Genomic DNA, 27,813 nt, shown 5'->3' with positions numbered 1-27,813 from the left:
TACGTCCAAACCAGATCTCTTCATTTCTTCCTCCTTGCCCTCTCTCATGCCCCTAACCTTGATCTCCCACTATTCTTCACTCATCTCAGTAGCGACTCTACTATCCGTTATTTGGTTCCTCAAACCAGAAACTGGAAGCCACCCTCTACTTCTCCCTCGGGCTCATCCTCGCATTCATCAGCAAGTTCTGTCATTGCAACCTCCCATATATCTCCAAAGTTCCTCTGTTTCTCTGCAACTCATCTGCCATCCCCCTAGCCTGGGCACCACTATCTCCTGCCTGGGTGGCTGCCACGGCCTCCAGTTTGTCTGCTCACTTCCTCTCTGCCCCTGACTTACCCTCCAACTGCCCCCTGCCCCCACTAACACTCTACAGCTATAGCAATCTCAAAATCAGGCACTGGACTGTGTCACTTTCCCGCCTGACCCCGCTGGAGTCTTCCTGTGACTGCGTCACACAGTGTCATGTGGCCACATTTCACATTATCACACATTCACCCTCGGACTTAGAATCACACAGCATCACACACAGGTTTTCACACACCTAGTGTCACTCCATGTGACACCCTTGGTTGCACACTCAGCCTCACTACGGTATATGCTTGGGGTACACACTTGGTTCCACAGTTCAGTGTCAGACGCTTGAGCCACAAGGACCACACCTGTCATTGCACAATGTCATTCATCTGTGTTTACACATTTGAACCTTATGTTGTCACAGCTTCAGTGTCACAAACTTGGTATCACTTAGCATCACACAGTCAATATCACACAGTATCACAGTGTCACACACTTGGTGGCACATCCACTGTCTCACAGTCTTTGACAAGTGGTGTCACACATTTGGTATCCTTCGGTGTCACACGCTCAGTGTCACACTCAGTGACTCACTTGCTGTCCACACAGTATCCCAAGATTGAGGTCACATACTTAATAACACATAACATCATAAGCTCAGCGTCACATATTCAGTAGAATATGCACAGCCCCACAATCAAAATCTCAGTGTCACCCTGGGTCCCATAAGCTTCTGCCCACCCCACCCCACTGGGCACAGTCACCAGGGCTGCTGCCCCATGTCAAGGCTGTTTCCTGTTGTTGTGTTCAGAGTCCTGAGCCACTGCTTGTTCCTTCAAGGATTTCCTGTTGTCAGGGTCCCAGTCAGGCCAGGCCCAGCCTGGGATACACAGCCCAAAGCCCAAGGGCTCCCCGTGGGAACCCTGTGCCTCCTGCCCCCCCATCATTCTGGCTGGGCCCCACGGGATTTTCCCCCATTCAATCAACCTGGATTCTCTACGTGCCTGGGCTCAAGCTCCTTCTACTGAAAGGAGGTGGCCTCTGGGTCCCGTCCCATTCCCGGATGCCCAGGAAGGGGACTCTTGGGCCGTCTGGAAGAGGCTGTCTACATTGGTCTATGGGGCTCAGTCTGAAGCTGCTGGGAGCCAGAAGAGAAAGGCAGAAGGAGGAAGGGGAGGACAAAAGCTTAGGGGTTAGAGAATCAGGGTATCCCTCCCAGAGGGAAGCCAGCTGAGAGCTGGCAAATATGAGAACAAGGAAGAAAATGCATCTGAGGTGGGGGCACCAGACCTGAGCAAATGCTTGGAGGTAGGAACCAAGAGGAGACAGGGCTGCCAGGGATGAAGACAAGAACATGGGAGAGAGGCAAGTTATGTTGTGGGATTTGTGGGAGAGGCAGGCTTCTCTCCTAGCCTTCCCCCCTCCCCCATTCCAGCATTTAGATTCTGACTCCAAGAGGAGCCTCGGGCCACTCCCTTCCTGGCCCTGCCTTCAAGCCCCGCTGACTGCTCCCCTCGGCTGCCAGGCCCCCTCACCTCCCGCCCCAGGCCAGCCTGCAGGAAGGACACGGGGAGGCCAGCACACGCTCCCCACACGGCCTGAGATAAATATTTCCCGGGAAACGGAACTTGTTCTCTCAGTGTTTACAGCCAAGGACCAGGCAGGGTGGTGGGGGAGGGGCCCGCCTGAGGAACCTGTCCTGGGGCTCACAGCATCTACCCCCAACACTGCCTCAGACCTGCTGTGTGCCTCTGAGCCAGTCTCCGCCTCTCTCTGAGCCTCCATTCCAAGCCTTCAAGGGGGCTGGACGTCCCTGGGCCTTGGCCTGCCTAATGCCCAGCACAGTCTGAGCTGAGTCTTTTCTGGGTGTAAATCCCAGGTACCTGATGCCTCCTCCTTCAGATACCAGGCTTCTCTGATTGCAGGACCTGTGCCTGCACATCTCCACCTGGTCCTTGTTTGGGCTGGGGTGTGGACAAATGGATGGACAGACAGAGAGAGAGAGACAGGCTGGGCAGCAGCTGAGACCACCTCCCTGGCCCCAAATCCCTGCACAGCCTGAGCCTGTGCAATCCAACAAGTGGGCATGGACAGATGGCAGGGCCTCAGGGCCCCTATAGATGCCAGATGCTATGGCCAACTAGCTGGAGGCAACTCCCTTCGGGCCACAGGGCATCACTGAGGCCACTTAATCCTGACGTGCAGAATCCAGGAGGAGGCTGGCACATCTGCCAGTCAGAAGCACTCACTGAAGAATTTTAAACAGGCCAGAGAGTGTTGCCTGCTGGAAAGCAGCCCTTCCAGCCTCATCCCGGTGCTCCCTGCCCACTGCCTGCACTCCACTGACATGCCAGGCCTTCTCTCACGGAAACCTAGGGCATCCTGCCCACACAGCCTGGCACGAGCGGCTCCTCTCATTTGTGAAGACTTTCTCAGCCCCCATGGCAATCTTACCTTACCGGATCACCCCAGCTCCTGTATAGCCCCATCTCTATCCCTGTATGTCACTAGCCTACCACACTGGGCCCACTGACTCACCATTGGTGGCCTCAGCCTCACCCCACACTCTGGGACCAAGCATTCCTCAGTCCAGGGCCCAGGGGCAGAGAGATTTTTGAATCCAGCTTCTTGGCATCAAGCCAGCACCTGCAGCCCCCTCTGGGGCTGAGTCTTTGTTTCAGGCTCTCGATCTGCTTGTTCCCAGTCCTGGGCTGGGCCCTGTAGTCCTCATGTGGTTTACTCAAAAGCTGGCCACATGGACCTCTCTGACTATCTAGCTGATCTTTGGCTTCATTAGTCCATGGCCTTCACGCTCCTCATCCTTCAAAGTTCCAAGGCCACCTCCTCCAGGATGTCTCCAAGACTCCCCCCAATCCAGCAATTGCCCCTTTCTTGGAACTACTACAACACATCACACAACCATTCTCATTTAATCAAGAACTATGGATTGAGCACCTACTATGTACCAGGCCTTGCCAGGTCCCATGTGGGCCCAGGAGAGACAAAGGAGACTCAGCCTTGGTTCCTATTCCCCATGTGTTTACAAGTATGTGGGAAAGGATATATAACCACATGGGCTAACAAGTTACACATCTGTAAGCTCAGGGAAGCTTGGGAGCTGTGAGTGCACAGGAAAGAGGGGAGACTGACTTGACCTGAGTGGAGGGAGCAATCTGAGAGGACTCCACAGAAGAGGTGACCTCTAATCTGAGGCTTAAAAAGGGAGTAGGCAGAGGAAAAAGGGAAAGACATTCTAGAGAAAGGGGTCAGTGCAGACAAAGGCAGGGAGGCCAGGAAGAGCGGGTGGCCTGGGGAGTAATAAGCACTGCCGTGTCTGTGTCCGGTAGCAAGGGGGTAGACATGAGGGGCCCAGCAGCAACAGACGAGCCAGTGCTGGGCAGAGCATTAGCCTGCTTAGCGTGGACACCTGTGCCACTGTCCCTGTCTGCCTCGCCGCCCCTCCCCCAGCTTGTGCCCTATCTACGGCTCCCAGGTCTCTGTCTGGGCCCCGAGAACCAGCACAGAGAGGGGATGAAACCAATGTGTTCAGTTCACTACTTGCACCACCTCCATCCAGAGAGCAATAGCCCTGGCCCTAAAGGAGGATTCCAGGCTGGGCCTGAAGGGCCCTCCCCCAAGCCGGCCGGCTGGCACAGGGGCCAGGAGCCATCCCAAGAGGGTGTGCTGAACAGATGCCCGCCATGGAGATGGGTGCTGGCAGGCCTGCTCCCCTGGCTGTCATGCTGCCGGTGCCAGGAGAACGTGCCGTGCCCTCAGAACCTCCATTAACCCTGGCCCAGTCCCAGCGTGCACCCTGTCAGCCTAGGCCCGGCTCCAAGGATCTCACCCTCGTGGAAGCAGGGAGGGTGCTCCATCTCAGGACCTGGTGTGGGCCAGGCCTGGGCCAGGCACCTCCCACATACTCTGTAACTTGCTCCAGCAGCTCTGCCATGGTTACGTCCAATAAGGATGGATCTTCCCATCCCCTTTGACAGGTGAAGAAACTGATGCTCGGCTGGCTGAGGGACAGGCCCAAGCTCACACACCTAGAAAGGGGTGCAACTGGGACTTGGACTCATGCCCGTCTGACCCACAGTCAGTCTACCAGATGAGGCCTTGTCTCTCCAGCTTCCACCCTGATGGGAGGAGGGGGAGGGGCTCCTTCTCAGTCATCCCATCCCTCTTCCCTCTTTCCCATCTGCTGTCCCTATAGTATAAGCCACATCCTAGGGTCTCTGGTCTCTCCAGTCCTGTCCTTTTTATGTTGGGGAGCACCTGACACTCTCCCAGCAGAGCTGAGCATGGGCCTAGACACTTGGGATGGGGTGCTAAGTGAGCCCAGAGATAGAGCAGGCTCTGCCAAGAGGCCAGGCAGACAGCTACCATCTTCAGGGTGAATGTGGGGTTGGGGGACAGGACAGAGCTGAGGGGCTCCCAGCCTAAGACTCTCCATCCGAGGGAGGAGGCAGCAGGACCCAGACAAAGTAAAGGTGGAGACAGAACAAAAGCAAAAGGATCAATTGGATATGATCCAGAGATGCCTCCTGCAAAGGACTGGTGTGGCCAGACGGGGGTCGGGGGGATGGGGAGGTGGGGGGGGTGGGGCTTGCCCTTATAGGGATCTGCGCCCAGGTCTAGGCAAAGGGGTGGTACACAGAGGTATAAACCAGAGCCTGCACCTGGCTCCTTCCCTTGGGGCCTAGCTCCTATCACCAAGGCGGGTCTCATCTTCTCCGAAGCCCTCTCCCCCCATGGCTTCCTGGGAGGATGACAAATCCAGGCTTTCCTGGCAGGTGGCAGTGACTGCTGAGACACTGCTGGCTCCCAGGAACACCATCTGTCCCAGCTCTGGGGGGAGCCCCTGCCCATGGGGAATGCCATGATCATAAATAAATTAATAATGATTTTCTAGGTGCCCCCTCCTCTCTCCCTTTCCCAACTCCCAGCTGCAGGGACAGTCACAGGGCTTGGCCCCTGGGTTCCTGCAATGAGTCCATGCGGGGCCTTGCTGTGCACCCGGCCATGTGTGAGCGTCTCCTTTCCCATCTTACCAGAGGGCAGGGAGAGAGCAAGCGTCGACCATGAGACACATCTGGGATCCACACTCAGATCTACCCCATTTGCTCACTGTGTAACCCCACTGCATCTCAGCTTCCTCAAAGGAGAATGATAACAGCTGCTGTTTCATGGGCGGGGGGGGGCGGCGGGGAGGTTATGAGGATTGAACAAGGAAGTGTGTCCAAGGCTTCTGACACAGAGGAGCCTCCCCTTTCTCTCAGCCAGGCCCGGGCACAAGAGAAGGCTCATGCTGGTCTTGTTGCTTGGTCTGATGTTACACACAACCTTCCTCTATGCCACTCTTCACAGTCTGTAGCCCACCCCATTTCTGCTGCTCAAGGCCCCTCTGAGCCCTGAATAGTCCTACAAGGCACCCCAAAGGCATTGTCAGGGCTGCGGATGACATCCCTCATATCAAAGGAAACGCACACACTGAGCCCTCACCAGGCACCCTTCGGAAGGTGGTGGGAGACTCAGGAATGAAAAAGGCACAGTTCCCAGGCTAAGGAGCTCACAGTTCAGAGGGGAAGACCTACAGAGTCATATGATGGAGAAAATACGATGCTAATGGCACAGACACCAGAATGCCCTCGTTGGACTGGGCAGGAGAGCTCAGGGGAGGAAGCACGAGGGGCAGGGAGGGCTTCCCGGAGGAGGGGAGGCTAGAGCTGAGCCCAGAAAGATTTGGGAAGCTGAGGGAGAAGAGAGTGGCAGGAGTGGTTTTGAGGAGGCAGGATGGATAAACAGGGGGCTGGCTGTAGCCTGGTGGGGCTGCAGAGGGAGCTGGAGGATGGGAAGCATTGATTTTTGAGCAGAAAAGTGACAAATTCAGGTATGCATGTTAGAAAGAGCCTCCTGGCAGCCACATGGAGAGTGGAGCCACTGAAAGCAGTGAGCCAGTGAGCCATCCAGGGGACAAATGACCAGTCCTGGACCGGGGCAGGCAGTAGGAGTGGAGAGGAGGAGGGGAATTCAGAAAACACAAATCATTGGGTGAGGGTGGAGAGGAGTCTGAAATGATTCCCCAGTGACTTGGGAGGAGGATGAATCCTCAATGGGAGAGAACTCCAGGCAAGAATAGGGCAGGGAAGGTGATCTTGGTGTGGGGTGACCCTCGGCTGGTGGGGGCAGGGCTGGGACTCGCTCCAGCCTCCCAGTCCTCCCAGGGGTGGGGACAATGCTCAGACTGACCCCCAGTCTGTGTCCCCACCCCTCCAAGCCCACCCATCCCTCCTCCGCTGAGCTCTCACCTCCAGTCGGGCGTCTCTACTCCCTGGGGGGACTGGCTTCTGTGCAAGGATGTCCCGGCCGGCTGCAGAGACAAGAAGGCCAGGGGCTGAGGCTTGCCGGGCCTTCTCCCCTTCTTCCCAGTCTGCCCCTCTCCCCCCACCCCAGTCCCCAGAAGGCCCAGGGCCACCTCTTTGCAAGTGGCCTCCTCCAGGAAGCCTTGCCTGATTTCTCCCCTTACACTCCCTTCTTGCTCCCTATTTCAAGTGGACACCTCTGACTCTGGTGTATTCTCTGGGAAGAGAGTCGAGCTCTTTCTTTCAGCCAGGGCCTCTCAGCAGGGGAATAACCACATTCTTACCCTGTCTGATGCCCCCTCCACTTCTGCTTCTCTCCAGGGAACTTCACTACCCCTCTCTAATCCTCAGTTTCCCCATCTATAAAGTGGGGTTTGTAATATCTAGCTCACACAGCCATGGGGCTGGGTTCCCAGCTGGAGTCGCTGTGATGATTATATCCCCAACCCCAGCCTGGTGCCTAGTCATCTGAGCTCTAGTTGAACCCCCACCCCCATCCATGTGCCATGGCTCCTCATAGAGCTGGCAGACACACCAGGGAGCTGCTCAGCTCACTCATTCTCCAGAAGCCTACCACCTAGGTGGCCTCCAGAAACCCCAGCCTCTCGAAGGCACTGCCCAGGGCCTGGCTGCCCCTCCCCACCCCCACTCAACAAGCACACCCGAGCATTGGACAGGCACAGGCGGCGGGATATTCTGAGCCTGGCTTCCTTCCAGTCAGCTGCTGGCCGCCATGCCAGCCTGGCGCGGGCGCAGGGGCTGATTTGATTTGGCAGCTTTGGAAGCGTGTGGTGGGGACGGGGAGGGGAAGAGGGATGAGACACCCATCTCTGCTAGGAAATAAACAGCCTTGGGTGCTCAGCGAGCTGGGGGGAAGGCACAGTCTGGCATGGGGGGAGCTCTGCATTCCCTGCCTGGTGTCCCCTCTTCCTTCCCAGGCCCTGGTCGCCCACCCATTGACTGCTGGAATTTATGGCTCTCCTTGTGTCACCATAGGGGTGATAGGAGCTTCACCTGGCATGTGGCTGCTTGTGGCGTGGCTGTGTCTGTCTGTCCCACATGTCCCTGTGTCCTATGGGATCTCCCGACTCAGCCATGCCTATGGCTGCACCCGAGTGTCACCCAGGAAGCCTGGGTCTGCATGTGGAGCTGTGGTCTAGATAGGGCCATCTCCCTGGGTGACTGTGGCCGCACGGCAGGGGTTGGTGGGGGACTGACTGCAGCCCAGGGTGTGACTAGGTCACCCATATGCGTGAGTCTACTATAGGGCATTGGTCCCAGCCTGTTCCTTCCCTCTGTGCGATGACCCTGCTAACCCAGCCATGTCCGGCAGAGGAAATGACAAGGGCCGAGCTAAATACCTAACCCCAAGCCCATCCCTTTTGTCCACAGGCCTCAGCCTTCTTTTCTACCCAGGCCTCCGATGGTCCACCCACTATACTACCCTGGGCCAGCCTCTCTCCCTCCCATGACAGGAAGCAGTGCTAGTTGTGATTCTCCAAATACCCTCCCACCTCTCTACATCTCCCTGGAGAGGCCCCGCTCTCTGGCTCCCCAGCACCAGCTGCCACCACGGGGAAGGGAGGCTGCAAAGGGGGAGTCTCAGCTAGGCACTCACAGCTCCTCCAAAATCCCACCCAGCCTCACCGTTCACCACACCCCTGCCTACAACTGCCCACAGGGCAGTCTGGCTCACCCCTCCTGAGTCTGCAGCACCCATTATTATGCTGCTGGCGCCCTGGGGACCTGAACTTCACAATCTCCAGTTAGCTAACCGCTGAGTGGGGTCGTGGTTCTGATTCTCTGACCTCTATGCTGACAGGTCAAGGCTGTGGGGTCAGACCAGGACCCTCGTCCTCAGGGGTCCACAAGCCAGGGCTGTGCCTAGATACCAGCTAGGAGGTTAGGGTAGGGTGGAGCCTGCTTTGGAGAAGACACAATGTCTCATCTGTCACCGCCTCCCTATTGTCCCACTGTCCTCTGGGGACTTCAGGGCTCTCCCCACCCAGCCACAGGAAGCTAAGCCCCTCCTGGAGACAGAAGGAAGGGACACTGAAGGGGGGGCTTTAGGGCTAGGAGGAGACTCACCCATGACCTTGGAGTCACAGAGGAGGAACCTAGGATCAAAGAACCCAGCTGTCATAAAGAGGCTAGTGAGATGGAGACAATCTGCAGAGAGGTCCTGGAGGGCTTCCTAGAGGAGGTGTGTGGTGCCTCACAAGAAGAGAACACCAGATTCCAGAACAGCCTCCTAACTATGAGATATAGGTTTTCACTTGGGACTTAAATGTACTCATGTATGCACCTGCATGTGTCTGTGTGTCCATGTGAGCATGGGTGTCATCCAGTCATGGAGTCCTGAACTCCAGTCTATGTCCCCAAGAGCAGGTTCTGCCCAAGGAAGGGGTCAGCTAGGCAGCAGGCACAGTGGAAGACAAGAGAGTAGTCTGGGCAAAGAAGAGGGATGACAGCTCAGGGCTGAAGAGAGAAGCCCGCTGTGGGTTATGACCTCAGTTCTCACGCTAGCCGCCTGACACCGAGGGCAGTGTGCTTCCGTGACACAGCCCAGCATAGGACCTTCCCTTTCTGTGCTACTTTCCTCATCTGAAGAATAAAAGCCTGGGACTCGATGATCTCCTAGGGCCCATCTAATTAACGATCTTAGAGAGAGGCTGACACACAGACAGCCAGAGATGGAGACCTGCAGGGTGGGGAGAGAGCCTAAGTGAAGACACAGGACAGCCCAGGAGGCTCACTATGGGTCGGGTAGTTGGGGACCCTATCCTAGGGCCAAGTAAGGATATGGTAGACAATGGAACTTTGAGGATGGCAGCGAGCAGAGCAGCTGTCGCCACCCTACCTGCCTTCTGGCCTGTGGGAGGAGAAAGATGGAGGAGCGACAGACAAGGGCTCCACCCCCTAACAGGAGTCCCGCCTCAGCTCCTGTTCCCCAGGTGTCATAGGGGAAAGGGGGAAGCTGCAGACAATGAGGAGCACCCAGCACTGGGAAACAGGAAACTGGGTTTCAGGTCCTGCTCTGCTGTGAAACCTGGGCCAGCTCCTAGTCACCTGATCTGTGAGCCCACCAGGCTGGGACTCCCGCAGTGGCACCAGGCTTCTGAGAGACCCAGCCGGAGAGAGCTCTCTAGAGGCCAAAGATCCTTCTCTCCTGTCTAGGGGACCACCCCCAACTCTGGCACAGGTGCTGAGACAAGTGCAGAAGCCAAGAGGCATCAAGCCGCCCAGCCTGCACCAAAATGAAGCACCCACCGGTCATCTCTCTCCAGGTGCCTTGGCCTGGGGTCTCCCTTCCTTAAGCCCTTCTCACAGCCACCTCCAGGGCACGGGCAGAGTCCTCCCTCCTTGGCCTGTGCTCAAGGGGTGCTGATGGGTCATTAGCCCACACTGCTCCTCTGGCTGTCCTGGCCTCTGCCCTAGTCAGAGGCCCTTTGTACTTGGGGCCCTCACAAGCAAGGGTTTGTGCATTTCCATGTCCGTGTCCAGGAAGTGTTCATGTCCTGTTTTCCCTCTCAGGCCAGGGGTGGTAGGGAAGGGGGGTAGGTGGTGAGCAGGCCTCTCTTTCCTCCTCTGTCTGTCAACATTTCTGCCCAGAGACCTGAGTGGCTGGGAGGAAAGGGCACTCCTCCCTCTGCCATGATCCGAAAGAGTTGAAGAATGGAGGCAGGGGGGTGAAGGAAATGACCCCTTATCCTGCAAGCTTAGGGAGTAGCAGGTCTCACACATGCACAGACACCACTTCTGTTGTGGCAGAAGAGTCTGCCCATGTGACCCAGGCAGAGAGGGTCTGGTTCCCCCGCCCCCCAACACTGGCTCAGTCCCTCCTCCCCTCCCTCACTGGGGGTGGGGGCCACCCTCCATCCTGAGCTGTTTCCATAGCTTCTCCTTATGTTTTTAATAACCTAACATTGACATTAACAAGTAAGGTAGTTGCAGCTCTTCCCAGCAGCCCCATTTAGAATCATTGAATCATCAAATCATCAAATCCTAGAATCCTCGATTCACAGAATGCCCGCCTATTCGGCTCCTGGAGTCTCAGCAACTTCAAGTCGCAGAATGTCGGAGTCACACAGCCCAGCTTGCATGCAGCTCTGTCTGGGAGCTAAGAGTCGTGGAAGGCTAGAAGCCCACAAACTGACAATGCCGGATTCCTAGAGTCATGCAGCCCCAGAGCTAGCGCTCATACACTCCTTGGAGATACAGACTGCTACTTCCTCCTTTTCCAGGTGAGAAAACGCAGCCCAGAAAATGGCCTCGTGCAAAATGACCAGAGAGTGCAAGCCAAGCAATGCCCAGCCCCGAGATGGCAAAATGGGACCACAACGTTCGAGTGTTCCAGAAATGGTGTCACTTCTACATTAGGAAATAGCTATGCTTATGGCAGAGTGGTGCCGCTCTGTGGTCTTTGCTCACTTTCCCTCATGCCCCCTCCTGGTGCTCCTCAAGTCCTCCTGCGCTTCCACCCCACCCCACTGGGTGCTGTAGCTGATGCCACCACTACCATATCTCTCAGCGCCACCATATCTCTTACCATCCTCCAATCTGGGCACAACTTTCTCACCCTTCCCTCCTCTAGGTCTGTATCTGGGCCCCCTAAATAAAGACAACCACAGATGGGGCCACAGATGTCCATCAGGGTGGAGGACAGGAAAAGCAAAATACTTGCCACCTGAAGCTACCAGCCAGAGGGCAGTTTCCCCAGAGGAGGTGCCTTGAACCCAAGGCTGGAAGCCCGGGGGCGGGGGGTGGGGTGCTCTCGCCACCCCTGAGGCAGCAGCTTCAGGGGGTCAGATCCAAAGTGCAGGAAAGCAAATGAGAACTACAGTTGATATTAGAACCATCAAGTATGTTTGGCTTTTTCATAAATTTACATTTTAACTCATTTTGGAATGTGCTCATACAGTTTTGGATTTGAATTTTATTAAATATTATGTTTCACAGATTGTTTTAATTTTTGAATTCTGAACACTCTTTGCCCAGGGCAGTTCCTGAGTCCCCAAGCTGCTCAGAGGGGGGCAGGTCTCCTGAGCCTCCAAGCTCCTGACCCCTGACCCGGGAGACCTTCTGGAGACCTTTCAGTACTTAGAGGACCCTGACACAGGCCCAGGCATCTGCCCTCAGCCCTGCCTTCCCTCAGGAGCCCAACCAGATGCCAGGGAGGCATTCTCTCTCTGCCTCCACAGGTGAGCAGCTCCCTCCTATGCCCATCGCAGGTCTGTCTCCCCTCCCACCCCCATCCTGGCATCTTCCTGCCCAGGTCTCATCGCCCTTCTCTGGACCACACTGCACCTCTGGCAAGGCCAGCCCAGCCTCCCGCTGCCCCCCTTCCATGTGCTCTTCAATCATGGTCCAGGAGGCTTCCTAACAAGCAAGTCTGAGCAGTCCCTGCCCCACTTTCAATTCCCCACCTCGAGGCCAGTTCCTTCTGGAAAAAGTCCACACATCCCTTCACTTGAAAGTCCTATACAAGTTGGCCTCTGCAAACATCACCAGCCTTGTCACTAGCTTCACACACACACACACACACCAGATCCCACCCTGGGACTCAGCCACCCTGGCAGTCCAGGATCCGGCTACACAGAACTGCAGAACCACACTTCCCTCCGTCTGTCGCCAGCAAACTTTCACTTTTGCTATTAACTCGTTCTCTCTGTCCAGAACTTTCTCCTAGTTCATCCCTTATCTCTCAGATTAGATATGTCTCCTCCTGGAAGCTCCCTAACTTGCCCCTCCCCCCCATCCCCGACTCTGGGCTGAATCAGGGGTTGCTGCTTTGTCCCACCATGGCCTCCTCCAGCACTGCCCTCCCCACACCACCTACCAGCATCAGTCTTTGTCTGTCCTTCCTCCACCATCCCATTACCTGGCCTGCATCAACCCTGGTAGCTGGGTCTGCCTACCTGCCATGACACAGACACATGGCTATTCGGACAGGGGGGAGTGTGTGGCAGAGCTTTAAAGCACACACTGTGCTCACCTCTACCTCCCCGCTCTGTTGGGCACGTAGTAGGTAGTCACTAAATGTCTACTTGGGAAGGCCTGACAGTACACAGTGTGTGGCATGGACAGGCAGGCTGGGGTGCTTGGGATAAGTGAGAGTCCCTGGGTTGGGCTGGGGACTTCTTGGAGGAGGCATCTGGGAGGATCCTCCAAGTGTCAGTCTTTTTGGTGTTTTTTTTTTTTTTTTTAATTTTTTAACGTTTACTCATTTTCTAGAGACAGAGAGACAGAACACGAGCAGGGGAGGAGCAGACAGAGAGGGAGACAAGGAATCTGAAGCAGACTCCAGGCTCTGAGCTGTCAGCGCATTGCCCGACACGGGGCTCGAACTCATGGACCATGAGATCATGACCTGAGCCTAAGTTGGAAGTTTAGCCGACTGAGCCACTCAAGTGACCTTTTCAAGTGTCAGTCTTAAGACAGCAATTGAGGACAGGCCACAGGAAGTCCCCAGCCCAGACTTAGGGTCATCAGAGTGGGAGCAAAGTCTGTAGGGAGGGCAATTCAGTGGCCATGGCCCAGGCCAGGGATGCTGGAGGGCCTAACAGTGCATTCAGAGAAGGCTTCCAGCAGGAGGCTGCTTCTGGCTGGTCTGGGACAGGGAAGAAGGTGGAAATGAATCAAGTTGGAGAAAGTGGTGGGACAGAGATGTGGAACATAAAGCTCTGTCTCTTCTTGTCCTTTGACCCTGAGAGGAAAAGGATGCAGGGGGCGGATGGGCAGGAGGAGCGAGGAAGGCCGGGGCAGAATGGAGATAACATCCGTGCTGACACCAGGGCCAGGGTGGGCATGGCTGGCTGGGGCTGGCAGGGAGAATGTCCCCAGCTGTGGCTGGGAAACGTTTCCTGTCTCCTTGCCAGGGGGGCCATTAATAATCGTTCACCCGCCACAGGCGGCACGGAGGCCAGCCAGGGAGCAGCATGGTGCTGGGGCTGGAGTCCAGCCTGCTGACCAGTAGAGCTGCTTTCTGGGAAAGAGAGAATTGTTGGGTCCTGTCACCTTGCTGTGAAACCTGGACAAGTCACCTGACCTCTCTGGTGTCTGGGAACACTGGTAATAGGAGGGTCTGAGAAGGAGGCTGCCTAAAATCCCCTCCCTGCTCTGGGCCTCAGTTTCTCTAGACAGAACAGGGACTGCCAACCCCCCAAGGGTATATGGACATCTGATGATCAATGTGGCCATCTGGACTGTGCCTAGCCCAGCTCAGGACACGTGGGATGGGCAGACCTGGCCCAGTTCCTGAGGAGCTTGCATTCTGGTGGGAGCCAGAGCCCACCATAGGATGCACACCTGGAGCCTCATAGAACCAAGTGGACATCAGGCCGGAGTAACACAGGAGGGAGGGTCATGTGCCCCGGGCCTAGGGGGGCTGACAGTGTGGCCAGGCTGGGAAGATGGGTTTTCTCAGACACAGGATGTGGGAGCCCCAGGAAGCCTGTCTGGCCACTGCTGTGACCCCAGCACTTTAGTGCCTGCCTGGTGCATAGCAGGTGCACAGTAAATGCTTTAGAGAAGCGAATGAGTCGATCTGTTAAATGAGACTTCTGTGAAAGGAGGTTGGAATCTGGAAAGAGCTACCTAAAAGATGATGACAACGATGATGATCATTCTGGCCAAAGACAAGGGGATGGGAAGAGGTGACGTGAAAGTTTGAGAAGACTGGAGGCCCAGGGATGGCCATCCAAGACTAGACAGTATTGCTTGAGAAGGATCAGATGCCGTCAAGACCTGTTTTTTCAGCTGAATTTTCCAGTTGAGAATATTCCTCGGCCCCAGGCCACATTTCTCTGCCTACTCAACACCCCCGTTGTCAGGGCCCAGCTTATTAAGCCCACTCACCACAGAGAGCCTTTTGGAAGGCGATGCTGAGGTACTGCCTGCAGCTACCTCCTCAAACTGACTCTGGTAGTCTCTGTGCCCTCCAACTGTCAGGAGCCCTGGCCTTTCACGCTCCCAAATACCTGTCAGCAGGCTGCCCACTAAGGTTTCCCCATCGCTTCCTCTGGAGGGTGTGGCCTGGGTCCTCTTCCTGACTGGCATCTCCCCTATTAGACTAGAGGGTCTCCAAAGTATGACCAGGCTTCCTTTCTCAGATAAGTGTCTCTGTGAAGACAGGGACTCTTCCTCCTATCAGATGTGAGGTCAACAAAAGGAGACAGATTGAGGTCTTCCTGGTTGACCCCCAGCCCAGGAGGGACACTCCCTGAGGGCCACACAGAAGAGGGAAGAGGGACAGGCTGGCATGCAGAAGAGGGCGCCTGGCTTCTCAGCATCCTGGAGACACATGAGCCAGAAGGGGCACGGGACCACCCATGGGACTAAGCCCTCATGCCTGACCCAAGCCCACTCTTGAGCCAAGAAGGCACCACTGGGGATACCACCCAGGCCTCATGGGCTGTGTTCACACCCCTCCCCGCTGGGGAGCATTGTGAGGTGGTAGTAAACACAGTGACCCTACAACACGTGCATCCTCTCCCCGCCCTCCTCCAAATCCCAGCCCAAAACACGACACAGACTGAGAGGAAAAGAACAAAGGTTCCCAGACCACGACATCACCCGCTGCCTGCCTGTCCAGCGCCTGCTCTGCCGGAAACCCAAGACAAAGGCCTTGGTCAAACTGAGGAGGATGAAGGGCAAAGGGTAGAGGCAGCTTAGCTTGGGGTGGGCCATGAGAGAAAGTCACTGGGCATCTCTGGGGACTTAACTGAGAGGGAAGCAAGGACAAGATGGCAGCCAAGCCCTCCCTGCACACACATATCCTTCCACAAACATTTATGGGACACCTGCTGTACACCCCACACCCTAAACATGGCCGGCCCCATGCACCGTATGCACACACTTCCTTACCCCCTGCAGCACATTCCACGGCCCTTAACGCTGTTTCACCCCTCACACACATCACTAACTCACTGGACACCCTTTCCACACTCCTCACCGCACACCGCACGTAAACAGCTCACAGGGAGAAAAGATCACATAATCCACGCATCACACTGAAAAGTCACACAGCTCACACACCCACACTTCACACCACACACGCACCTCCCACCATGTACCTCATGCACCCTGCACTCACCTCCCCAACCACAGGCACACACACACACACACCGCCAATTAAATTCAACACACACACTATCTAGACAAGACACACCCGGCATAGATAATGTGCACACCTATTGTCACACATTTGTAGCCACACACAGCCCTTCAGCATAGACAATCCTGCCTGCATGTTGCCTCCTCCCACTGAGTGCACGTGGGCACACACACACATGTACACACTTAGTCAACCAGCCCCTTGCCTGGGACTCCTTGGCCCCGGTGGCTGCACTCTCCCCTACCCAGAGTTGCAAAAACATCCATGACACTCAAACACCAACGCACAGGTCCTAACATTTCCCAAGGAAGCCCAGGATGTACCACAGCAAGTCTAAGCCACTGAGGCCGCAAGCACACTCGGGCACACACAGCTCCCCTGCGCCCACTCGCCTCCACCACTACGTCCAATGAAACCCTTCATCAGGCCCCCACAGTGGCTCTTCCGGGCTACACATAACAGCCGATAACATACGCAACCACACACACAATCCCCCGTGCGGGCTGCCCCTACAACAACTCCACCCCACAGAGACAGACACACCACATACACATGTGTCCCCTACACATACAACACTGATGCATACAGCAACCACTCCACACTCACAGCACAGCCTTCCTAGCCGCACATGGCATGCAACGACATACACCCACAATCTTCACAATCACCATAAGCCCTCACAAATCCCCCAAATAATCCCCCTGGTGGTGCCACACACATTACATGACACATCACACATGATCACACACAAGGCACACCCAACATGCAATGTGGCCTATCCTACACAAACACATATACCCAGCCTTGGAACCCTCCCACCACAGGTAACTGACACCAGATTGCAGTCTATTCTCCTCTCCCCCATCCCACACCCCCAGCTGCCCCCAGTCAAGACCAGGACAGTGGGGATGGGGGGTTTACAAGTTATGAACCCCAGTGGCACTGCACAATCCCCATCTACCTTAGATCCCTGGGCACCGCCCAAGGGCTGTGCCCTCCATGTTTAGTCCCTTCTATCAGCGCCCACACCATGCCATGCCTGACAACATGGGGCAGGTGGAGGTCCTGCGGACACCAGCCCAGCACTCTGAGCCTGCCCCTTCCTCACTGGAAAGCAGAGGCAGATATAAGAGGAGGGGATGATCACAGAGTGAGACCCTAGAACAAAGAGAGAGACCTAAAGAAATGGGGGGGGGCAATAGGGGGCCCAGTCTGAACAGGGGGACAGACTGGGAGAGGTGAACATGGCAAAAGGGACCAAAAGAGAGACATGGAGGGGCAGAGAGAGAGGAGGCCCAGAAAGACTCAGAGAAGCCAGGGGAGAAACCAGAGAATAAAGTGGGACCACCACACCTGGAAAGAAACAAGAGGAGAGGGTGAGACCCCTAAAAGACTAGGGGACCTCCTATACAGGAGTGAGGGAGGAAAGGAAAGCAGGAAGCAGGTGGGAGGGGGTCCTGCAGAAAAGGAGACAAGCTATGAGGAAAAGCTGCTCTTGGATCCTGGGGTAGGGTCCCAGGTGAGGACCAAAGTCCAGATGTTTGAGTGGGAATTTGGGTGGGGGCACAGATGAAGCTGTGGAGTAGAGGTTCAGGGGCTGGGATGTGGCTTCAGCACTGAGGTAGGTCCTGGCTGACAGCTGGGGGTTCAGGTGTTATGGGTGTACCCAGAGTCTGAAATATATAGTGGGTGTTCGGGGGATTTGGGCAGGGGTCATCACCTGATCTGGAAGGCAAGGGGTTCCAGTTTAAAGAGCTCTCAGTGGGGACTGGGGCCCTACTGTGGACCTGGAGTTCCGTGCTTGGAGTGGAGTCCCGGATCCGAAAGGGGTCTGGGGTGAGGTTTCGACTGTGAGCTGGGGATTTAAGGGCTCTAGGTATGGGCTGCAGTCCCAGGACAGGACTGGAATTCAGAACTAGGGGAGGGGGCCCCACCTTGAGGAGGGTTCAGGGGCAGAGTGGACCACGGAGCCGGCGCCTGCACTCTCCGTGGAGGACCCAGCCGGGCGCTCGCCCGACGCCCGGTCCTCTTGCCCAGCACTGGGGGCCCCCCTACCTGCAGGCTGTCGGCGCATGGCTGCGGCGGCGGCGGCTCGTCCGGCTTGAGGAAGACCTGCTGGCCCCGCCTGAGGAATTGGACAACAGCGATGAGGATGTGGTGCAACACCAGGACCATGCTCGCAGCCGCCCGCCCGCCCGCCGGCCCGGCCACTGCGCTCGGTCAGCGCGTCCGCGACAGCTCCGCCGGGTCCGCGCGAGGGTCCGCCCCGGCCCCGCCCCGGCCCGCCCACTCCCCGCCCCCGACCGCGCAGCCCCGCCTACCCTCCCGCCACGGCGGGCTACACCTCTCCGCTAGTCTGACCTGCGAACCCCCGGGCGCCCCCCTCCCCAGCTCTCACCTCCCTTCTCTCAAGACTCTTCCAGCTTGTCCGCTATTAGGATCACCCACCAGGTAGCCGGTTCTCAGCCTCCGCTTCCTCCTCTGGCCCTTCACCCCTACTGTCGCTACCTTGCCTCTCAGAACCCCTCTCTTGCCAGATCACATCCTCTACCCCGTTTATAAAGTCCTGGGGCCGGGCCAGAGCTCCAAGCCGGAGACCAGCGCAGCGATGGGAGGGGCGGGGAGGCGGGGGATAGGGAGCAAGGGGCCGCTGACTTGATGCAAGGAGCCGCGGGCTGACTCCTCTTCAGGAGAAACGGGGAAGTCGGGGAGAATTTTAGAGGTCGCCCAGCGACGGACAGGCCTGGGGCAGGAGCCAATCTGTGCGGGGGCCACGTGCGCACGGACACACGAGCGCACACACGGACAGGCGCACCACTCCTGAGTGCGGGGTAGGGGCGCCGGGCCCCCGGCACTGGGCAGGCAGGTCTGCGTTGGCGTCCCCGGAAGCCGGAGAAGGTGCAGGCCCCAGGGCCACACAGTCCACAGTTCGGCGGTGGGACCCGCGCGTCCGGAGCGCAATTCTCCGCAGAGCGGCCTCTGTGCTCAGGCGCCTGCGGCAGCCGTGACGCTTCTACGCCCCCTGCTGTCCTTTTGCGGGCAGCGCAGCCTGGGCCTATTTGCCATCCGCGGGGCGAGGGAAGTGGGGGGCCGGCGGAGGGAGGAAGGGTCACCTGGGCCAGCTCCCTGCCTGGACCCACCTTGTTCCTCGCCTCATTTAGCATGAGATCCGCTGGCGTGGTAGGACATGTCTGGACTAGAGGGTGCGCTTTGGATCATGTCTGGCCTTTGCCTGCGACTTGCTGCTTGGCCTTGGTCAGATCCCCTCCCATTTTCTGGGCCTCAGTTTTCCCATCTCTTTTACAAGACTTGCCAGGACAATCAACCCCCATAATGGTGGGAAGTCAGCCAGAGTCTCCTGACAGCCCTCGCTGTGGTCTGACCTGAATCCTTCCCACTGCACTGCTGGCCCCCCTCTCTCTGCAACAACCCCCTTCCCCACTTGGAGGACTTGACTCATTGAGCCCCCAGCCTCTCTACCTCACTGGGCTGATTCATCCGGACCCTTTATCCCTGGGGAGTGATTTCCTCAACTTTGAGTCACTGAGCCCAGTCCTGGACACTGTCCAGGCACCTGGCACACAGGCTGGGCAGAGCCCTGGCTGTGCCATCAGCTCAGGAGGAGGCCCTCCAAGCCAGGATTTCTCCCACCCCTGTTTTGGAGGCCCGGCTCTGGATGTACTTCTTCCTCTACTCAGACACCTTTAAAGACTCCCTGCTGCAAACATTTGGGCTTTGATCCCAAATCCTCAGCCTGGCATGGCAGACCCTCTATAATTTAGCCCTGATGTATTTATCCAGCGTTGACCCTCTCACCACCATTTCGTAAATTTATACTTTCTCCTCTACTCAGACTCATTCTCACCTCCAGATCTTTACCCACACCACCCCTCCCCAATGTCCTCCAGATCCCGTCCACCTGTTTATCATTCAAGGGCCAGAGGCCCACCTCCTTTGGGAGACCTTCCCTTGATACTACCTTAGTCCTCTGGGTCTCCTTCTTATGTTTTCCTGGAAGTCATGCCTGGGGACACAGGGAGGACTGGGAAGCTTTTCTGTCACTAAGTGATCCAGGCCGAGTTGATGTATTTTACTTTATCTTCAAATTAGGGGCAATGTGGCCTACTTTTTAACACTGTAGAAAACTACATGGGCTAAGATGGTGTAAAGGTTCTGACCCAGAAAAGGGCCTCCCTTCCTTTTTTGGCCTCAGTTTCCTGCTCTGTAAAGGGGGTGACTGATGTAAGGGCTATTCTAAGGACGGAGTCTGAGCCCAGTGCACAAATCTCTTGGTAAATCCTGAGTACCTGTCTGTCCTGGGCTTTTATAGCCTGGATGGGACATGTGGACCCAGGAGGTATCTGTTAAGGCCATTGGCGAGATCTTTGTTCTGAAGCCATCTCAGACCCGGCAGTCAGGAGCCAACCCTGACCTGGCATAGCCACTGCTTCTTGGGCTCTCGGCTCTAGGCAGGACCTTCACAGCATTCACTTCATGGTAAGTTATTTCTTACATCTTACTTGGTTATCTATTATACTGCAGTTCAGTGGCTGGGGCCCCAGGTACATGCTCTGTCTCTCCCTCAACTCAGAGAGATTCATCCTGCATCGACCCTTCAGATTCAACCATTCCTCTGAGGGTTTGCATCCTAATTCTGCCATAGACTTGCTGTGTGATTCTGAGCAGGCCACTGAACATCTCTGGACCTCATTTTTCCCATCTGTGAAATGTTAATACGCTAGATTCAATATACAAACTTCTTTCTTTTGATGTTTGGCAGGATACAGAGATTCTTTCAAAAACATCCCCCCCATGTGACCCTTGAAATTCTCCATCCAGCCCCCTCCCAGAAGAGGCAGTCAATGCTCCTCGAGATGCCAAAGTGACAGGCCATGCTCAAATCCTCCTTGCCAGTGACCCTTCCTCCAAGGCTAGGACTCCTCCACTCCCCTATATGTCCCTGTGTTCCAGGTCTTCATTCTGTGATTCTGTGTTGATTCTCCCCCTTGCTCATCATGCCTGGGACTCCCCCATCCCAGATATTTTTAAATGTTCCCAGGTGATTCTAATTTGCTGCTAAGCTGGGAACCCTGGATTAGATGTATCTTGTTCCTGGATGACATCACGGAATCAAGGGTCACAGCTGGCCGCTAAAAGGCTAAGTGTGTACATCTGGAGCTGAGGGGCTATGGGCAGCTCTGTGTCCGGGGGGCTCTGTATCCGGGGTGCTTTAACATTTAACAAGCACTTACTATGTGCCTCACATTTAATCTTCTCAACAACAGTATAAAGTTGGATCTATTATTAGCCACATTTTATAGATATGGAAAACTGAGGCACAGAGAGACCAAGTAATTTGTCCAAAGTCACACAGCTAGTAAGTAATGGAGCCAAAATTCAAACTCGGACCATCTGGCTCCAATCTGTGCCCTAAATTCATGCTCTACATCTTGAGGAAAGGCCTGTGAAAAAACCAGATTTTCCCACCTCTCCTTTTGTCCCCAACAATGCAGTGACTGAGGGACCCATGCTCCCAGTCCCTGAGCCCTCTGCCTATCTCTGCCACAAGAAAGCCCAGCCCCAGGAATGCCTGGCCCAGCCTTCTAGACACTTCTTTTTGTCTTCCCACCTTACCGCCTGCTGTAACTACCCAGTGGCCCAGCTACTGGGTATTTTAGGAAAAGGTGACTCAGCTGACAGCCTGTCAACCTGGGTACCAGGCCCACCAGACCTCAGGCCCTGTCCAGAAACCGGTCCTCTGTTGTTCCTGATAATAATGACACCCCTGTGGGCAACGGTGCTCACAAAGCACTTCCTCATCCAGACTGGGAGAGCAGACTTCCTATTCACCATCTCTCCAGATGACAGAGTGGCACTGGCAGACCCCCGATAGACCCCAAATCTGCTCTCACTGCCCACGTGTCCTACTTCCATAAGCCTGTCTGGTGGCTGACACGCATCTATCCTCTTGCTGCCAACCATGGTCATACTCCTGGAAGCCCAGGTCCAAATCTGAGCCCTGCCCTGATATACTGGGTGACCTTAGGCAAGCTTCTGGCCCTCTCTGGCCTCAGACTCCTCGGCAACGGTAGAGGCCAGCCTGGTTCTCGTTGAAGGCTCAGGCAGATCAGGTGGAGGGGGACAGGATCCAGGTAGGCCTAGCTGGGTACCATCAGCTTTCCTGGGCATGCCAGACCCAAGGACTGTGAACAAGGACCAGAGCCCAATATGGGAGGCTCCTCAGGAGAGAGTGTGTGTATGACTCAGTCAGAGTATGGCTTGGGATGCGGAGACCACAGGGCTCTACCATCCTAGGGGCCCTGCAAAGGGACAATCCAAGAAGTGTCCTGGAGGAATCTGACATCTCTACGGGTTCTGTGTCCGTCTACAGCCTGTCCTCAATGCTTCAGCTCTGGAGAGAACATGGGTATAGGCCACCCTTCGGTAGATGTGTGTGTGTGTGTGTGTGTGTGTGGGTGTGCGCACGTGCACAGGTGTATAAGGCCTTGCACCCAGGACTGTGAGCATGGTATGGATAAAGGCAGGAGAGGGTATAATTACAGGTCTGTAAGTTTATTTCTGTGTGTGTGTGTGTGTGTGTGTGTGTATCTATGGAATGTGCATACGTGTATGTACACAGGTGCATGTATGCAGGTGTGAGTGTGTATGCACACACGCAGGTATGTGTGAATAGTTGTAGGTGTGTGCACCGGTCCAAGTGTGGCAAATATGTGCATTCCTGTGTGAATGTGTGTGCAAGTGCATGAGTATGGATATATTCAAATTCACACCTAACAGAGGTGCTGCCGTGGTCACTAGCCTGGATCAGCTCTCTGTGTCCTTTGGCTGTGGCCCCGGATGTGGGGGCAGCCCTCACAGAGAAAGAATCTGGCCCTAGGCAGGTATTGCAGAAATATGGATTTTGGCTTTGGGTGGGCAGGGCCTGCTCCCAGAGCCCCAGCAGCAGCTGAGGGGTGAAGAGCACAGGTTGAGTAACTCAAGCCCAGGGGATGTGGGAGTAGGGGTGGGTCATCTTCAGGTCTTGTCCATTTCCATGTTATTTGTCTGCACATTTATCTTGTCGGCAGCAGGTGGCCAGGCCCACGACCCTAGAGGGGTAAGGGAACCCATAGGATTCTGAGGCTCACAGGATGTGTTGGCTCACAGCCAGGCTGAGGTCCACGGGACTTGGGCCTTGGCACATGTTAGGCCTTGGTGTCTGCTCCTTATCCATCCCCCACACCAGGCTGCCCCAGGGCACCATCATCATACACAGTCATCATCCTCCCACAGATACACACACTCCTGCTGTTCCTACACACAAACACAGGCTCCCATACCTGTAAATGCACTCACACAACTCTTACACACAGAGGCACAGGTGGGCAAGTCTGCCCCACGGCTTCCTTTGGGGACCACTGTGCCTCCCTCTTCCCGAGCTCCATACCTTCTGGGATCATCTTTTCTTCAGCCTCACATACATTCGCAGGGTTCCCAACAGCCTGCAGGATAAAGCTGGAGCCCTGCAAGGTCCTTAACCAAACCACCAAACAAACTTCCTTTCAGGCCACGCCTACACTGCAGATCCATCCACCAACCAGCATTTCCCATGGCTCCTCGCTTTGCCAGGTGCTTGGCCTCTCCGCTATCCTGTCAACTCCACAGGACAGGACTCTCTGTTTTGTTCATTGCTGTGACCCTAGGACCTAGAACAAGGCTCAACCCAGAGGAACTGCTCAAAAAGACATCTATTGACCATACAAACCAATGGTAGAACCTTCCTTTCAGCCTGGTCTGCCCCATTATGTAAGATTTACCCAACTGGATTTGTTTTCTTGTGTGCCTCCCCAATCAGACCCACTGCCCCTCCAGGAAGAGACTGGGTCTGATTCAGCTTCGTGTGTGTATGTCCAGCTCAGGGCCAGGCACAGAGAGCAGGTGTAGGGGATGGATCTGGGGGGCAGAGCCCAAGGCATCATGACCCCCTCAATGAGGCACAGGGTTGCCTGGAATGTGGGGCCGTCTGGGCCAATCACACAAAACCTATGTGTCCCAGGGAAGAGGCCTCCCAGTCGCCTTCCCTCATCTGAGCCCCTTTCTAAAGTCACCCTGACTGGTGATCCAGGCTCTGCTTGCACACTCCCAGGGACAAGGAGCTCACTTTCTTAGCAGCCAGCCCCTTCTCGTGTGGGATGGATGGCTCTGCCTGATGCTGACTCCTCCCACAGCACCATCCTATTAAACCCTGATCATCCTGAGCCACGATTCCCATGGAAACCAGAAAGGAAGATGAGCAAAAGAAGAGGCAGATCCCAGCTTTCTCGGCAGCTCTACCAACCTTCCCAGCTTTGGGTAGAGGTGGGAAAAGGAGCTCTTGGCTCTCAGCCTACCCTGGGGAAAGGGGAGTGGTTTTACGGTGCTCAGGCTCCCCTACCGCCAACAACCATCCTCAGGAGCCTGGGGAGGTGCAAAGACAGTACAGTGCCAAGAAACTCTTTAGGAACCTCCACTGAGCCCCATCCCCCTCACTGAGCCCCATCCCGCTCACTGAACTTCCATTCTCCTTACCTGAAGCTTCATCCCTTCATTAAGCCCCATCCCCCACACTGAGTCCCTCCTCTCATCCCCCATGCCCCTACCCACACCCCATCTCCTCCTCTCACTGGAGCCTTCTGCCTTCCAGTCTGCAGGACCATGAGGGGTGCTCTGACTCAAGCCCTAGGAGTGCCACAGAGAGATGCTTCCTCCTGAACCCTGGCTTGCAGGCTAGGTGGATGAAGGAGGGCAGCCTGGTCCTCAGCCAGCCATGGCTGCCCAGACGCCCACCCAGCCCCGCCTGAACAGCTGCAGCCCACGAGCCGCCCAGCTTCCCTCTGCTGGCTATTCCTGGGCTGGCCCTGCTCCAGAGGTGCCTCAGGGTGCAGTCGATCACTGACCCCAGCCCCCAATACACATGTACACACACATACACATACATGTACACACACACCAGGGCTGCTCAGAGATGAGCCCCTGAGGGATAGTGAGGCATAAAAAGGTCAAAGTAACAGGGACTCAAGGCCCCATGCTCTGAAAACTCCCTGCCAATCAGAAACCATCATAGAGGGAGGCCCCTATCTGTGGCTTTGAGGTTCCAAGAACTCCCAGAGCTTTGTGTTCTAAGAAAATCAAGTCTTTATTATAATGTCCCTTTATTCCAAGAGTCTATGCTTCTTATATTCTATGAATGCAGGAGCCTGGAGATCTGAGAATGTAGGAGTCCAGGATTCTATTATGCTAACTGCCTGATAAGCCAGGACTTCCACGCCCCTCAGAGCCTGATGGTGCACGGGCTTGAGTCTCTTTGAATATCAGGTAAGAGAGAGGGCCCCGGCGAATCCCTGCACCTATGAAGTGCACCCCAGCCTCCACCTTTTTGCCAACACCACGGTGTGTCACCCTCCTATCTGCTAATTAAATCTCAGACAACTTTAAAGAGGAAGGGAGGGGACTGTCATCAAGGACTACCCGGTTGATTCTCATTTAATCCTCATGGTATTATTAGCCCTACTTTACAGTTGATAAAACCGAGGTCCTGGGCCATGAGGTCATTTGTCTAAAGTCACATAGCTAGAAATAGTAGAACAGTAATCCAGACAGGGTCCTTGGCAAACCCAGTGCCTCCCAGCAGCAGGCTGACTCCTGAGAAAAGCCCAGGGGACCTCCTTCCAGGGTCCCTCCTTGGCCCAGGGCCCCACTGCCTGCCTTAAGCTCCAGAAGGCAGAGGCTGTGGGCTCCTTCTCCTCTGGCCTCCCCAAGCTGGAGGCAGCCTAGAGCCAGCCACATTTCCTGCCCGGATTGATCGAAAGTCTCTCGATCTGCAAAGACTCCTGCAATGACTCCGTAGTGGGACCAGGAGATGTGGCGTTTGGTATCTAAGCACCGGTCGCTATGGAAGCCAGGTGCTGCTTGCCCAAGGCTTAGCAACGGGGCCCAGCAGGGCGGGGCGGAGGGCATTGTCAGGGGCTTCCAAGGCAGCCAGCAAAAGAGGGGGCCTAGGCTACTCCGATCTCCAGGCAGGGAGGCAGGGGGCTGGAACCATTGCCCTGGCTGGGCATGCAGGGAAGGAGGTGAAGGGGTGGGACCAGGAGGACTCTAAAGAACAGAGGCTCAGAGATAAGGGCAGAGAGAAACTTGCAGAGACAGACAGACAAAGGGGAGTCCAGAGACAGTGAAAGGCAGAGATGCTTTCTCTGAGAGACGAAGATGTGGGAAGGTGGAAGAAGACAAGAGCTGGTCAGAGTCACAGAGACCACTTACTCAGACAGTTGGCAAGAAAAGACCGACTCCCAGACAGGCCTGACTCCTGGGGAAGGGAGCCAGTGTGCCGGAGAGCAGGAAGAAGCCGCGGGGAATGACAGAGATGGATGGATGCGTGACAGGAGGAGATAAGCCTGAGGCGGGAGGCAATATAGAGTCAGATAATAAAGGAAAAGAGGACTAGGAATGGAGGGGCAGGCAGGGCAGTATGAGGACAAGGGCACCAAAGTCACAAGAGTCCTGAGCTGGCCCCTCCTCCTGGGTCTGCCCATCCATGGCATGGGCGTCACCAGCCTTGTACCACCACCCCATCACCCAGCCTTTCCCGCAGAACACAGAGTCGTCTGGGCCCTCAAGAAGGAGGCTGGTCAGAGGTCCCAGGTCCCTGTGATGCTCCAGGGACAGGTCTTGCCCAAGATCAGGCAGTGAGGCACTATGTGAAACTCTAGGAAGGCAGGCCTTGGGAATCCCCGTCCAGAGCTCCTTCCTACCCTCACCTGACCGCTCCTTGGTTACCCATGGATGTACGGTCAGTACGGAGAGGCACACGTGTCCCCCCACCAGAGTGAAGAAGATGACAGAACCTAAGATGGGACCCCTTTTATTTCCTTCTTCCTCAACAACCCTGTGTCCCAGCACTGGGGACCCAAGCATGGAACAGACAGCATCTGGTGGAGAGACGGCCCACGCCTGTCCCTCTCAGGGCTGTGACTAGGCGAGGCAGACTCCGGGGAACCCGAAGTGGCCTGGCTCCTTGGGGAGAGGGAAGTGGCAGGCATTTAACAGGCGACATCTCATTTGATCTTCACCGTAACCTGTTATAGAGGAGAAGACAGAGGCCCCCAAAAGGAGAGTGACTCACCCTAACGAATCACCACCAGCCAGCAGGCACCTGAACTGGGGCCTGACCCCAGGTTTCTTGGAGTCAGGTCAAGTTGGAGGGTCTTGTGGAAGCCTCTCTCCCAGGGAGGAGGCAGTTACTCCAGGAAGGGAGGGGGAGGATGGTGACCAAGGCCTGCTCAGCAGCCCTTCCCAGAAGGAGGGTGGAGAAGGTCTCAAGCCCGGCTCTGGCTACCACTCCTCCTGGCACCAGACACCCTCCCCCCACGTATGGGTAACAGTCCCCCACATCAGGTGTCAGGTACTAATCTCTCTCTCTCCCCCTCTCTCTCACTGCTAATTGTTCCTGGGATTGTTAACACTGTCAGCTGCACCTGACAGCCACTGTGGGAGCTCATGTGCCTTCAGAAGCGCCCCATCCACCCCCACCGGCACCAGCCTTGCTCTCTCCACACTCCTGAAGGAGGAACAAGACAAAGTCTAAAGCTCCTACTATGTGCCTCTGGTGGTGTGAAGCAGTTTACATTCATTATCTCATTAAATTGTCTCCTAGGGCTCTGAGGGCTTGTCCCCAACTCCTGCAGCTCCTGGCCTCTGGCTTTTCTGCTTGCCCTCCTCACACCTCGCAGCACCCACCCTGGAAACATTCTCTTGGGGTGAGGGTGGCCCCATAGCAGAAGGTGAAACATAGGTGCCTGGGAACTGGTACTTTGATTCTCAGCGGCAGTGCCCATGATGAGTGGCAGACAGGGGAGTAAGGGTGAGGTGTGGGACAACAGGGCGAAGGGCAAAGAAGGGGAGAAGGGAGAGACATGGAGCTGGGGCACACAGAGGCGGCAGGCTGCCAGCCACACTCCATATACACATGCAGGCATGCTGGGCCTGGGCTGCAGCCCAGAC

General features: G+C 55.9%; 1 protein-coding gene across 2 annotated transcripts in view; it reads right to left on the bottom strand.

Moving 5' to 3' along the window:
- The window catches only part of PDE2A (phosphodiesterase 2A), a 93,277-nt gene that overhangs the window by 47,495 nt on the left and 17,969 nt on the right, over nt 1-27,813 (bottom strand). Inside the window, exons 1-2 of one of the 2 annotated variants that reach the window (XM_039252063.1) lie at nt 17,830-17,903; nt 6,606-6,667 (exon numbers count right to left, since the gene is read on the bottom strand). In XM_039252063.1, the coding sequence (XP_039107994.1) occupies nt 6,606-6,667; nt 17,830-17,848 (81 nt within the window). In that variant the 5' untranslated portion in view covers nt 17,849-17,903. Of the gene's footprint in view, nt 1-6,605; nt 6,668-17,829; nt 17,904-27,813 lie in introns of those variants that run through there. The other variant, XM_039252062.1, reaches the window with a different exon arrangement.

Source organism: Hyaena hyaena, unplaced genomic scaffold (assembly GCF_003009895.1).
Source record: "Hyaena hyaena isolate Hyena2069 unplaced genomic scaffold, ASM300989v1 scaffold_406, whole genome shotgun sequence".
NCBI classification, from domain to species: Eukaryota; Metazoa; Chordata; class Mammalia; order Carnivora; family Hyaenidae; genus Hyaena; species Hyaena hyaena.
The sequence above is the reverse complement of the archived record's forward strand: the minus strand, read 5'-3'. Positions and strand labels throughout refer to the sequence as shown.